This window comes from Diabrotica virgifera, chromosome 1, assembly GCF_917563875.1.
Source record: "Diabrotica virgifera virgifera chromosome 1, PGI_DIABVI_V3a".
Taxonomy (NCBI): domain Eukaryota; kingdom Metazoa; phylum Arthropoda; class Insecta; order Coleoptera; family Chrysomelidae; genus Diabrotica; species Diabrotica virgifera.
Window position 1 is genome coordinate 139862142 of NC_065443.1, and position 15863 is coordinate 139878004.

The following is a 15863-nucleotide window of genomic DNA, read 5'->3' on the forward strand; positions in this document are numbered from 1 at the left end:
CATAATTATTAAATAATATTTGGAAATTATGCACCATACCCTAAATATTATTTATCTACTCTATCTCATATTATATATATCAGTTTTTAGTTTTTGAAAACTGTCATTATAGCTAGCAGTGCGTGAAGGATTTAAAGTGTGAGTGAACTAACAATGTATTTTAAATGGGATTTACTTTTTCGCACTGTTTTTGGCACCCTTTCATATCCTTAACTTTCGCGTTGTCATGGTGATGACATGTGAGCAATAAATTACAACAAAAGTTTTGACAGTCTTGTGGTTTGAAAGAAGTTAGAATTTTTAAATGTCAAAGTTCTAAAAATTTTAGAATAGACATAATTTCCAGTGACGACGAGTTACAGTTTTTTTTATTTGTTTGTCGTAGATAAAATATTGTATGAAACTGTGCGTGAAGTACTTTTTGCGAACTTACGCGATGTATAGCACTCGCACCGCTGTCGCGATGCTCTAAACATCGCGTGCGTTCGTCAAAAGCATACTTCACGAACTGTTTCATAAATAACTATTTTTACTTTAGCAAACATTATTACTGAAAAGCAGATATTCGGATATTATACTGTTTTTCTAAATACAATAATAGTAGTAATAATTATTGATTAACACCAAATATAAAATAAGATATTATTTATTTTTTCAGTAATAACACAATATATGATTTTTGAGATTTCTGTAGGAGTCCATGAAAAAAATTAAAATTGTATAAAAAAAATGATCTCATTTAACAGTTATTTATGTACCAAGTCAGTAAAGTTACTCTTTATCGAACGAGTCTGATATTAGCGAGCGAGGAGAATAACAGACGAGTTCGATAAAGAGTCTTTACTGACGTGGTGCATACAAAATTGTATCGCTAACAATTTGATATTAGGTTAAACACTTACTTACAATTTACAATCTAAGAACGTTTTTAAATTTTAGACGTAATAAAAATTGCATGACAGTAATGACAGATGACTTTTGCATGATGGCCACTTTCGATTTTTAACCGATAATTATCAATATTGAATAATTATTACTAAATCGGTAAAGTTTTGATTTATTTTATATGAATATACCTAATTACAAAATACTACACAGTTTCACTTTTTGACATAAATTTAATTAACAATGTCGTAAATTTTGTACAATATTTTTAATAATTAAAGTAAATAAATTTTAATTTCACTCAAATAAATAATCGATTACTGCCATCGAACACTTACATTCAATCTCGATTAATCGCGGCAGGTAAAGTAAAATTTTTCTTTCAGTACAATAAAGTGTTACTTTACTGCCGCAAATGAGGGCAAATGAGTACAATAATGAATGACTTTAGTGGCGGTTGCCGATGAAATAATATTTATTATTTACCAAACATTCGGTTTGGCGCACTTTCGGGGTTGCGCCCGAGTGCGTCGCACGCGTTGCACGCCCGGTTACGGGGGCCCTGCCTGCATCTGTTAAAATCCGTCAAGTTGAGCGAACCAATAATAATCTATTTAAAACTTATTTTTATTTAGCTACAATTTCTATCTTTGTCTAAGCCTCCATCTAAAACAACAAAATACATACATACTCGTAGTTCTCGACCTATAAACACCGCGTATAAGAACTTTAATCTGCTGTAAAGGAGATAACTCTATGACATTGACCCCATTTGCTTTAAAATCAAACTTACTTCATCGTGTTTGTGTGACTTGTTTTTATAGAAAATGAAGTGCATTGTATGGAGTTTAATCGTGTTCATTTTTCTTTGTCAGATTAACAACACAACACCAGCTCCACAACAAAAATTTGGAAAACGATTTATGGACGTACCTGGAGGATGTCAAGAGGGGATGCAATTTTCTGCTACAGGAGGATGTTTTGAGTCCTTCAAACTGGCTGTGACCGAACCGAACTATAATATTTCTAAATCTACAAAAGTTCCTAGGTACCTAGATACAAATATTTCTTAAAAACTCTTAAGTATATATATTTTGCGACTATTTAAATTAGAAAATTAATAATAACATTTATAATGTATGTAATTATTCATAAACAATTTAACTATAGTCCGTCGTTGACAGTAAAATATTGCAAAACTTCTAAATTTAAAAAAACCTCTTTACTTGGATTTATATGAAATTTGGCATACAGATAGCTAACAAGTCAAAAAAGAAAAGTGATATTGTGCCGATGTGTGCTTTTGTCTATGGGGTGAATTTCACCCCTTTTGGGGGTGAAAAATACACGTCCAAAATACGACCGGAAGTGGATAACCTGACTAATTTTAAGCAACTTTTGTTTTATCGAGTTTAGAAAAGTCGAGTTCACTTTTCCAGTTATTTGCGAGTGAATATATTTTTCAACAGAAGGACCACGTTGTTAGACGTTTTTTTCGGAAATCTTTGGAAGTATTTTGTCGAAAAAACGTTCTTACCAAAAATATAGGGTGTAAAAAAGTGAAAAAATGGTGTATGTATTAGGTCTCCGACTTTTTTTACTCTTTGAGATTTTTGGTATAATTAATAATTTATAATAATAAGTTATTTTGAAAAAACGCATTTCTTCAAAATTAAAAATTTGTAAAATTTTACTTTAAATCCAATTTTTTTCAAAAGTAAGCACCTTGAACCGTTGAAACTTACAGATCATAATATAAACTTAACATAAGTAAAGCAGCTTACGAAGGGGCAATGATTAATTTTATTTAAGAGGAAAGGCGCAAAATGGCGCCTGCCAAAATTTTCAATGTGTTTTAAATGTATTCATTTTTTTTTCGAATCCTGAGAAAACTAATAAGCAGAGTCAGGCAAATATGCAAGAGTGCATATGCATTTGCGTGTAAACTTTCACATGCGTGCCTTAAACGTGTACCAACGCTTATATCATAAATAATTATTACCGAATCTTCCCCTTCCACCAAAACCTGTTGTTAATGGAGAACTTAAGTTCCCAGTAAGAAAGTTCCCCCTTAAAAGAAAAGCCAGTAATAATGGAATAAGCTGACGATTCTTCCGAACCACTTAACAGTTTCCAAAGAATTGCTGAAAAATAAAATAGTTCCACAACTTTCTTACATAAAATTGAAGCAGTTAAACTAATAAAAAATTGAACTATCTTGCAAAATTGTTGTGGGCCAAATTGGCAAAGACATTTTAAAAAAATTTAATTCAGTCATTAATAAAAATACTGGTTTTATATTTCTATCTAAGGTTGCAAATGTTTTAGGTCTGGTGTTTGATAAAACACTAAATGTAGAGGCTGAAGTTTTAAATAATTTTTAATACGCTCCTATAACTTCGGTGCTTTTTTATAATATACAAACATAATGTATACAGATAGACGACATAACTTTTTGTTAGAAAATTTTTGAAAAACATATCTTCACATATTGTTTTTTAAATAAATAATCATGTATATATATAGATATATAATAATATAATTTGTTTTATATATATATATATATATATATATATATATATATATATATTGATCTAGTTAAAATAATTGCTTAAAAGTTTTATTTTATTTTATAATACCAAGCTTACAACTAATATTTTATAAAGTTATTATATTTAAACGGTTTATGAAGTGCACATTTTGTTTAAATAAATGCATGTACATGCATATTTGACATAAATAAATGCATATGCATGCATTTTTGACAGAAATAATATGCATACAATATATGCGCATATATCTTACTTTTCAGCCTACATATTTGCCTAAACAAAAGGGACAAATTTTATTTTGAGCGTAACTTACTTACATTTGATGCTAGACACTAAAAAAAAACAGAAATTAAGTTTTATTTTTTGGTTATTTCATGTTGAAATATTCTATTTGGAGTTTGACGAATATGACCCTATTTTTAATTAGCTATAACTTTGCTTCTACTAGGTCTGGGGAGCTTATACCTACACAGTTTTTTTCCACCTTTTTACAGGTTATATTTTTGCTATGAATGTTTTTTTCGATAAAATACTTACTTTTTGAGTTATTTGTGAAAAAGTGTCTAAAAACGTATTTTTTTTTGTTGAAAAATGAATATACTGATTCGCAAATAACTCGAAAAGTATTCTTATGTTTTTTGAGTGAAAAAACTATAGAATAAAAGTTGCTTAGAATTAGTCAGTTTATCGAATTTCGGACTTATTTTGAACGTATGTTTTTCACCCCTTAGAAGGGTTAAACTCTTGTAAAAAGTACACATCGGCACAATATCACTTTTTTTCTTTGACATGTTAGCTATGTGTCTGCCTAATCTCATATCAATCCAAGCGGTCCTTTAAAATTTGGATCAAAAACCGTGATTAAATGTACTACTTACTATACATTTTTAAAAAAATTATATATTAACCGGTTTCACAAATAGACCAGGCCGATATGTTTTGAGGTGGATGTGAGAGGTGGAATTAGGATTTTTGCAGAAAAAGTTAGGTGATAACTTCCACAATATTAATAGACTTATGCTCCCTCTCAAATATCGATTTTTTATATCGATTTAAATTTTCTTAAAAACTTCCTTTTCCTCCATGTAACTTGAAAATGATAAGAGATACAGTAATGAAAAATAAAAACGAAATTTTTATTTAAAAAACCCTACATTTTTGAGTGGTCTCTTTTTCGGGTTCTTATCATTTTCGAGTTACATGGAGAAAAAGGAAGATTTTTAAGAACATTTAAAAATGCGCTCTATAGTTTGATCTTTCAAAAGTTTTTTGTAGTGGTTTTTTTGTAGTGAATGGTTTTTCCAAAAACCATTTAATTTAAACCAGTCCAACTTTTTGAACATAGAAATACCACTATAATAAAAAGTACTGTAGAAGGAAAACGATGTATTTAAATTCTGATAAATGAGGGGTTCTGCGCTCGTGAGAAATATGTCTTTTTTCTCACTTGTTGTACAATATTCCTATTATATACTACTACTACTAGTATTATATACTACTTCCTATATATACTTCCTATTATATACTACTACTACTATAATATATACTACTATTCCTATAATATACGACTAGTTAAGAATATCTTAATTTATTACTCTTGCTGCAAAATAGCAATAAATACAAAAAAAGTGGGGAAAGTAAAGCTTCTTTTATTCATTATTTTTCAACCACTTATTTTCAACTTAATACCTTCGTAATTCGCTTAGAAAATATTTATAATGTACGTACTTAAAACGTCCACCAAATTTCATTAAAATTCTTAATAGATTTTGCATAATAATTTTGCAACCTAAATTTTTTAAAAAAATTGAAATTTTTAAAAACTTTCAGAACGAAAAGTGGACCGTTTAGAAGTGTGCCAATTTTTTTACATATAAAGAGGTACTCTACCTATTTAATACACTTTACATAATTGAAATCGGATTATTCAGGAGGCTTCAGCAATGTTTTAAAGTTATAAAGAATTTTTTGGCTGATAAACAAGTATAATATCTCCGTAACTATTTTATTAAATACTCGGCAGGTCGCTTCTTTAAAAGAAAAAAAGTTGAATTGCGAAGAGTAGTTCGTGAGATACACCGGTCAAAGTTGATCGGTATTTGCGACGAAGTTATAAACGATATGATGATAATCTGTGAACCCTTATTGTACCTTATTATTTCGGTCCTCGTTCTCCATAAAAATTTTCATATGTTTAAGTTATTCATAACATATATTATAATAAAAATGGTCGGTATTGTGGGATTATTTGGTATAAAAATATAGAAAGAACTAGGTTAAAGAAAGTTGAGTCGATCGGATAGCTCAGTGCGACTATAGGCCAGGGTAATAAGACAAAAATATACCCTGTTCGTGACACTCGAGCAGCCAGGGTACTGAAGCGTTTTTTCGACAAGTAATACATATAGGAACAAATTGTAACTATTTCCTGCGTAGGATCTGGCGGCCATTTTTATTTATAAACAATTAACTGTCAAAAAATGGCATTTTTCCCTTTTTTTTTCAAATCAATGGAAAACAGTGAAACTTATGATTTTTTTAGTACAAATATCTTTGAGATTATGGAAAAAGCGTTAAAATGACATATTACAAAGTTTGATATACTCATTTATTGTTAATATAATTGCGAAAAAAGGTCGGAATGGCAAAAAAAAATATTTTCGCAATAACTGATGTAAAAATTAGTGTACAGATTTGAAATTTTTGTCAAATGAGGGTTCTTTGGTGCTTAATATGTGATAACAATTTCAAAGCGATTCATTGAATTGTTTAAATTTTATTCGAATTGTTTATCTCAGTGAGCATTTTTTTGTACTAACATAAGTCAGAAAAAAATGACGTTAGAACCATTCCACAGGTGTCAAATGGAAGAGCATGAATTATATTTTCAACTTGGTTTAAAAAAAGCGAATAAAAAATGCATTTATTAGTAATAAATAATTGTGCAAAAGTATCGTAAATCTTTCCTTATAAACTTTTTGAATAACTTTTTCAAAAAAATTAACTTTTTTACCCTGTTTTAAGTGCACAACTACCAAGTAATGTTATTTATATCATAATTGATAAAAAATTGTAATAAATATATATAATTTCTTATATAACAAAATAAAAAGTTTATAAGGAAAGATTTACGATACTTTTGCATAATTATTTATTACTAATAAATGCATTTTTTATTCGCTTTTTTAAACCAAGTTGAAAATATGGCTCATGCTCTTTCATTTGACACCTGTGGAATGGTTCTAACGTCATTTTTTTCTGACTTATGTTATTGTAAAAAAATGCTCTCTGGTATAAACAATTTGAATAAAATTTAAACAATTGAATGAATCGCTTTGAAATTTTTATCACATATTAAGCACCAAAGAACCCTTATATGACAAAAATTTCAAAGCTGTACACTAATTTTTACAATAGATATTGCGAAATTAATTTTTTTTGCAATTCCGATCTTTTTTCGCAATTATATTAACAATAAATGAGTATATCAAACTTTGTAATACGTCATTTTAAAGCTTTTTTCATAATCTCAAAGATATTTGTACTAAAAAAACCATAACTTTCACTGTTTTCCATTGATTTGAAAAAAAAGGGAAAAATGCCATTTTTTGACACTTAATTGTTTATAAATAAAAATGGCCGCCAGATCCTACGCAGGAAACAGTTACAATTTGCTCTTATAGGTATTATCTGTCGAAAAAACGCTTCAGTACCCTGGCTGCTCGAGTGTCATGGAAAAAACCTTATTTCCCTGGACTATAGCGACTGACAGCACCTTCACTTCGCCGTGAGGTATGCTAGTTCAAGCCCAGCCAGGTCATCGGAAAAACAAAAAAGGCTAACGCGTCAGTATAAAATTCTAAATATGAATCTGGCGCTTAGACTGGAATATGCGGGTGTCTGATCGGCCTATGAGGGAGCAGTACGGCAAGGGATAAGGGCTTGCGGCTCGGTGATACTCCCCCATAGATCCCTACCGGAAGGGCGTTGACGCCTAAAATACCGGTGTATATAATATAAAGAAAGTTAAACCTCAAAGTTCAAAATCGGTATAAGTAAAAAAATGCATTTGCTCGGCTTCCAATCGAGCAATTTTTTTCATTTTTTTGAATTCGAAGTAACTCGAGTAGAGCCACCTAAATAACGCATTATCAAATCCCAAACATGCTTTAGTTTTGTTATATGAATAGGTAGGTAGTTTGTTTTGTTACTTTTTGTTGATTTTGTTAAGGTTAGCTTACTTCAGAAGAAATAGGTCCAGTTATCACAAAAGAAGAAATAGCACACGCATTAAACACAATGAAAAACGGAAAAGCCCTGGGCCTGACATGCTTTCTATAGAATTAATAAAAATTATATTGATGTTCTCAATACAAATTGGTTATGTTTGGTTGCCCTATGTAAACTGTAAGTTGTCCCTAAAGTGAAACGTATGTGATGTGTAGTATCATTGATATGATACCCGCTTATTGGAATTGCCTTCGTGCCAAGCAAAAGTACTATTGGACCAAATTTATATCTCAGGCGTATTCGTATTACCCAAAGAATGGTTAACGTCGATCTTTGCTTGTCTCCCCAAAAAGAAAAACGCAAGAGAATGCGCCGATTACCGCACCATCAGCTTGATGTTCCATGTGCTGAAGTTCCAGTATGCTGAAGTAGGAACGCGTCAAGCTCTTTTCTCATAATATCCTAATACAAAGGTGCCTGGATGTCAATCACGATATATATGTCTGTTTTATTGACTATAATAAAGCTTTCGATAAAGTACAACATGAACAATTAATAAATGTCCTAAAATTAAAAAAGATAGACTACAATGACATCAGGATCATATCTAATTTTTACTATAAGCAGCGAGCAAAAGTACCTGTTAACGAACAGTTGTCAGAGGAAATTGAAATTAGACGTGGGGTGAGTTCTCTTTAATGCCTACTCGAAAGAGATCAAGTACTTTAGGGTGAAACAGCTGGAATAAAGGTTAACAGAGTTCCCGTTAACAACATTAGATCTGCGGATGACACTGTCGTCTTAGCCGAAAATGTTGAAGATCTGCAGAGAATGGTTAACAGAATAGCGGTATATAGCCAAGAATATGGTCTAACAATGAACATCAAGAAGACAAAATTTATGAGAATATCTAAAACTCAAAGAAACAACGAGAATCTCTTCATAAACGAAACCAATGTCGAACGATTAGACCAATATGCATATCTTCTAACAATGATCAACTCCACAAATGATTAATTCCAGAAGATTAAAATTAGAATAGAAAAGGCTAAAGCGAATTTTAACAAAATGAGAAAAGTGCTCTGCACAAGAGATCTAAGGTTAGAGCTAAGAGTAAGTTTGGCTAGGTCCTACGTTTTATCGACTCTGTTTAACGGAATGGAAGCTTGGACCTTGAATGCGGCATCAATGAAAAAACTGGAATCATTCGAGATTCAGGTATATAGAAGAATTCTGAAAGTATCATGGACAGAACACGCCACAAATGAGAAAAATGAATATGAGAAAGAGGAATAAATAAATGGAAAGTCTTAAATACAATCAAAACCAGAAAATTGGAATATCTCGGACATATTACACGTAGAGAGAGATACAAGTTGCTCCAACTCATTATGCAAGGAAAGATTCCTGGGTCTATTGAACTATTAGTTTTGTGTGTGTGTAACACAAAATGGAAATAGATGACGATATGAATATACCACCAGATCGGGGAAGTAAAGAAAGTCAGTATGAAAATATAAATATAAATAATAAAAATTAAAACGGCAATAATAAGGTACGCGAAATATCTATTGAAAAAAAAATTATTATTCAATCATTATTCGCAAAAATTGTCATGTTTCGCCGCTACGGACGCTGGCATAGTTTCCTGTATCCCCACCATGGTCACGCACGGAGCGAATAGACATTTTAAAAATGTCTAGCTGTTCTTGTCGGCGCGGCGTTGGGATTCGAACCCCGGCCTACCTGCATGGAAGTCAGACATCCTACCGCCTGAGATACTCTATTTAATTTGATCAATTATTAGTTAAAAAATTATATTAAATTATGTTATTAAAACTTTTTAATGTTGTTTAATAAACATTTCGTAATAAAATTACAAAAAAATATATTCTGTTTGATTTTTTCCGTAAGCAAAAACTCCATTGACTCCCCTAAAAGGTGTTTTTTGTTTTTTAACTTAAGAGATTAATACGATGTGTCTGATGTTTACTTTACACAATAATATACTCTCTAATCTGATAAAATTTATCTTTTATTAATACCGTTTGATTCACATTCGTTAAGTTAATTGGTAGCCACATGAGAAAACTGTTACCATGTCGAAACTAACTACTGTTTTTCTATTGTTTATAATCTTGAATGTAGTTCTGCTAAACGCTAATTTAGCAGAGAAGAAAGTCAATTCAAGTAATAAAATTGTAGATTCTGACCTCGCTAAAAGAGGAAGGAGTATTATAGACCCTAAGTCATGTAAAAAAGGTTATGTTTACAAAAATGGGAGATGCTACGAAATATTTGAACCTTAATTTATGTAAGTAGGACATTTATTATGTTTTATTATTTCTCTCTTACTTCTCTCTTCGTAATTACCTACTACTATATTATCATTAATACACATACAGGGTGATTGATTAGTGGGGTAAAGCTCAATAGATCCGCTATAGTAAAAGATAGCAATAAAAGTTAATAACGAGAATTGTAGCCAACTTTGACCTTCATATTTTAAAATTAATTAGAATATTACAGGGTATTCTATAACATCGTGGCAGACCAAACTTATGTTTTTTTAAATGGAACACCCTATATTTTATCTTATATTCGAAATATTCTTAACTTCCCCATTACAAAAATATAAAAGTGTGTTATGATATACAGGGTATTTACAAAGTTATAACCAATTTTCGATGAAAGTCATAACAAGTTCAGCTCCCTGTATAAATAAAAATAAGCACAACAGCAATGGTTTATTGGTGCCACATTTTTTTGTTGATTGTGAAATTTTTTATGAATGGTTGATATTGCTAATTTTCTTTATATCGAATACAGGGTGAGTCAAAACACAAGTACATTATTTTCTCAGTAATTTTAAATGGAACAACCTGTATGTTATGTCATTATCAAAAAGTACCGTTACAGTACTTTAATTTTTGTAAATTATTCCCTGTGTCTAAATTTATTAGTTTTCGAGATATTTTCATTTTTTAGAGCAATTATAAATTAGGGGTCTAAATCTTTCCAAATTTTAAGTAATCCATGACTGAATTTTTTAAAACTGATAAATTAAGATTACTGATTATCAATCCGCTAATCAATGTAACAATGTAGCAAATAAAGAAAGTTAAAAAAGTTAAAGAAAAGTTAAAGAAAAAATAATTTATTAGTAATAAATTTTACAAAATAAAACACAACCACAACATATAACATTTTTGAAACAATTAAAAACTACTTTGGTATGTAAATGTAACAAATAGAGCAAGAAAAATAATTTATTAGTTATAACTTTTACAAAAAAAAACACACACAAACACGAAATACAACATTTTGTGAACACAATTAAAAACTACTTTTGTATGTAAATGTAACAATGTAACAAATAAAGAACGAAAAAATTTATCAGTAAAAAATTTTACAAAAAAAACATGAACACAAAATATAACATTTTTGAAAAAATTAAAAAGCTAATTTTAGTAAAATATTTTATATATTTAACTACAGGTATTCAAAATGAGTTGAGTGAATGAGTTACTTACATTACGAAGCATGTAAATTAACACTTCGAAATACACTTTGTATTCTATTTTCATCTCATACTTTGTTGTTGGAGGCATTTCATAACCCTCATTCTTAACGTAACCCCAAAAAATTCAGTCCAGTTTATTAAATTTTGGTGATCTGGATATCTCGAAAACTAATAAATTTAGACATAGGGAATGTTGTATACAAATTAAAGCACGATAATGGTACTTTTCAATAGTGATATAAAATACAGGGTGTTCAATTTAAAATTACTGAGAAAATAATGTACTTGCTTTTGGACTCACCCTGTATTCGATATAAAGAAAATTAGCAATGTTAATCATTTTTAAAAATTTTAACATTAAATAAAAAAATATGGCGTCACTAAATCATTGCCGTTGTGCTTATTTTTTATTTATACAGGGAGCTGACCTTGTTATGATTTTCATAGAAAATTGGCTATAACTTTGTAAATACCCTGTATAACATAACATACCTTTATATTTTTGTAATAAGGCAGTTAAGAAGATTTCGAATATAAGATAAAATATAGGGTGTTTAATTTAAAAGTTTGGTCTGCCACGATGTTATCGAACCCCATGTAACATTCTAATTAATTTTAAAATTTAAAGCTTAAAGTTGGCTACAATTTTTGTTACTAACTTTTATTGCTATCTATTACTATAGCGGATCTATTGAGCTTTACTCCACTAATCAATCACCCTATAGTTTCAAAAGTTATGCATCACTTAATAGCTATTTGTATAACAAGGGAGGAAAGTGCTACTTTTCCTCCCGAGAATGAAGTTTACTGCCCGACGCGTAGCGGAGGGCAGTAATCATTCAAGGGAGGAAAAGGCACTTTACTCCCATGTTATACATATGGTTTTTCCACCTTCCTCAAATAACAAGTCATTTTTTCATTTTTACTTAATTTATTTATCTAACTAACCAACAAAATTTATTAGAACTAAAATTAACAAGTAGGTACAATATAAGTGTCAACTGTCAAATATAAGTCAAATTATTAATGTAAACATTGTTAAATCAGAATAACAATTTACTGTTTTTTTACCATTCTGCAAAATACATAGTGTTTTTAAATAAACGTTAAAATGTATAGATACTTACGTAATAGAAAATAGGTATTGTACAGGGCGTCAATAAGTTATATTTCATGAATGAAATACCATGACGTCACTTTTACTTTTCCGCCCTAGGGAGGAATAGTATATTACATACCTAGCGGGAAAGTACTCTATTTCAGCCGAGCGGCAAGGTAGTTTACCGAGGTGCGAAGCACCGAGGTAAACTACAGACGCGAGGCTAGAATGAGTTCCCGCGAGGTTTTTATACTATTTTACTCACAATCGGTTAGTAGTTTATGGATTTCTAATACTCACAATCTACCAATAATAAACTACCAAGGCATGGGCGAACGATTCGGCTTTTTCCGATTAGCGGGTAGTAGAGTGCGCTACACTCTAATACCCGAAAGTTAAGTTAGGACCGAAGTGTTGGGTCTTCCTCCTTTCCGAATTTCCGAATTCGTAAAATTCGATATTTGTACATAAAGATAAGTAATTAAAAACGTTGATAATACGAATATATACTGTGTTTTATTTACATTTTTTAAACAGGCTTAAATAATTGTAGACGTATATTGGCATCACGATCAATCGTAGTAAACAGCAGACGTATAAAGGCTAAGTACGTATGCACTCTACTACCCGCTAATCGGAAAAAGCCGAATCGTTCGCCCATGCCTTGTGCGTCTGCAGTTTACGTATATGCCTGCGGGTAGCTGCAGAGAGAGCTACTGAAGGAATAATTCCTGAAAAAAGCAGGGAGAGGTATGAAAACACCTATGAACTATACAGTAAATGGTACATATATGTACATTTGCAGGTAGAAAAGTGATAGATGCTAGCCGGGAAATTACTTTCCCGGCTAGCTGGGAAATTAAAGTAAGTAATAAGTCGCTTCCTGATTACTTCAAAGGTTAGAAATCCATAAATTACTAACCGATTGTGAGTAAAAATATTTTCCTCCCTAGGGAGGAAAAGTACAACTTTGCTCCCTACAGTCAGGTCCGGAAAAGTATACTTTCCGTAGAGGTAGGTGGAAAAATTATTATGCTCATTTTCATAGTTGATTTTTTCGTGAACAAGTTAACGGATTCCGCTAATTTTTCTTTATTATTTTAAATTTTTCTTTGGTATTTACACAGTTGGGTATAGGTTTAATAAAACTTATTTTTTGAACTTATACAGGATGGAGGAAAATAAATGTTTTTCTTATGTTAAGTTATCTTATGTTAAGTTTGAGACACCCTGTAAGGAGGACAAGGTATAAGTGTGGGACGTGTGTTTATACGTCGAAATCATATTGTAGTCTTTGTGATATTTTTTTGCGTATATTTTGTGAATATTTTGTTTTTTAAATGTCCGTCATATCTATCTTTAGAAACACAGAAAAAAGACGGTTTTATTCTTTAAAATTATGTGTTTTAACTGAAACAAAACTAAATCAACAATAAAAAAACAGTTAACAAAACTCTAAAAACAGAAAGGCAGCTAACGTTAACAATAATTTTGGTCGAAACATAAGAGTTTTTTATCGACTAAGTAAGTGGTATGCACAGCGCAACATAAGATAGACGAGATTGTTTAACGGAGGCTCTGTGATGTTTTGGGGTGGAAATTTCCTTGAGAGTAAGTACGGATATGGTGTCTACGTGGAGGCTCTTTAAATAGCGAAAGGCACGTTGCACAGATTTTCTTTCTTCGAACACTTTGTTCATTTCGCACTCTATATAGGAAATATTTTCATCTTAGTGTATAATAAGACATATCCTCCTCACGTATCGCATGTCGTCAGTTAAAACACATATTAAAGAGTAAAACCGTCTAGTTTCGTTCTTATTAATGATATCAATAAACTAAAAAATGTTCACAACATATGAGACTACAAAATAATTTTGATGTACCTTTGTATCATTTCCTCCCTATAGGGTGTCTCAAACTTTTGTTTCAGTTAAAACACACGTTAAAGAATAAAATGGGTCTATTTTCTTTGTGTCTAAATATATCAGGGACATTCACAAAAGAAAATGTTCAACACATAACATAATACTACAATATTATTTCGATGTATACTCACATTTGTACCCTGTCGTCCTTATAGGGTGTTTCAAACTTAACATAAGAGAAACATTTCTTTTCTTCCACCCGGTATAAGTATACAAAAAGGTTGAGTAAAACTTTGCCCAAGTATGTAAATACCAAAGAAAAATCTAGAATAATAAAAAAATAGCCGAATCCCTTAATCTGTTAGATTGTTTTAAGTTTAATTTGTAATATTTTGTAAGAATTGTGCATTAAATTTTTGTAGTACTATATACTTCTTTACTGACTACTACTACAGAACTACTGCAGTACTAAAAAACCTCTCTGCGCTGAATGCAGTCTTCACTAGACGTCATTTATTACTATGTATGCATTTTTTTTGTTGTTACTATACTTTTTGTTGGTATATTCTGATGTGAGTAGTATTTCCTTAATATTTTACAGATTATATCCAACAGGTTAGATTATTTAACCTGTTGCTTTGGTTTATATTTTATTTTCCTTTTTTATATTGTTAAAATTCACCTATATTTTTGCTATCTAAAGACTATGACCTAAGAACAACTACTCCGGGGTATACCTTCACTGACTTCATCTCTTTAATCTTTTCTATATGCAGGTTACTTCCACATGTAAAGTCTGCTATCTGATAATTAAACGATCGATGTATGAATTATTATAAGCTGTTCACTTTGATATAAATCTGCAAGTCAACTCCTCTTTTATTTTTCTCGCATAGTTCGAATTCTCCATACATCCATCGAATTTTTCTTTCCCAATCCTAGCATTAAAGTCCTCCATTAAATTTGGATGCCTAATGCAGTTGTTGGTTTAGAGGCAAGACTTGCTTCTACACAGCCATGATGTAAACAAGTCAAATCTAGCTCAATGGTATCTCGAGCGTGAAACATTGGATATTTTAAACATCCATAATATGTAAATTCACATAATTTATATACAGGGTGGGGCATTAGTGTGACAAAGTCCAATTACTCGTTTATCGTAAGAGATACGAAAAAACGTTATTTAGGTAAAAGTTGGGGCACACATAGTACCATAATTTAAAAATATTTTCAAACATACAGGGGTGTCCGTGTTGACAGGGTGACACAAACTTATGTTTTTTTAAATGGAACACCCTGTATATTTTTACATTTTTTGATTTTCCTCAATGTTTCCTTTCTTAAAATGTATGGTTTTGTAATATTATACGAGGTAGTTTAAAAGTTAATTACGTTTTTTGTTAATTTCGTAGCAACATCTACACCCTGTAGAATTGTAGTGATTTGACATCAAATTCTCTATTTATATTCAAACGATTTTTAATATAGTCTACTACTGTTAATCATTAACAGTATAGCGAAATGTTTAATTTTAGTATACAGGGTGGGTCGAAACTCGGAATGAGTATTTTCTGAGTTTTCTTAAATGGAACACCCTGTATTTTAGTATTGTAATGAAATGATATTTTATGGTACTTTTTTATTTCTTAACCATTCCCTATACCTAAGTGCTTTAATTTGTAAGTTATTCGTGATTTTTTAAGCCA

At 30.6% G+C, this 15863-nt stretch overlaps 1 protein-coding gene across 2 annotated transcripts in view; it reads left to right on the forward strand.

Moving 5' to 3' along the window:
• The window catches only part of LOC126881012 (uncharacterized), an 84586-nt gene that overhangs the window by 35405 nt on the left and 33318 nt on the right, over window positions 1-15863 (forward strand). The window contains exon 3 of one of the 2 annotated variants that reach the window (XM_050645075.1): window positions 1761-1933. The exons of the other annotated variant lie outside the window; for it this stretch is intronic. Coding sequence (XP_050501032.1) covers window positions 1761-1933 — 173 coding nt within the window. The remainder of the gene's footprint in view (window positions 1-1760; window positions 1934-15863) is intronic. 2 annotated transcript variants of the gene reach the window in all.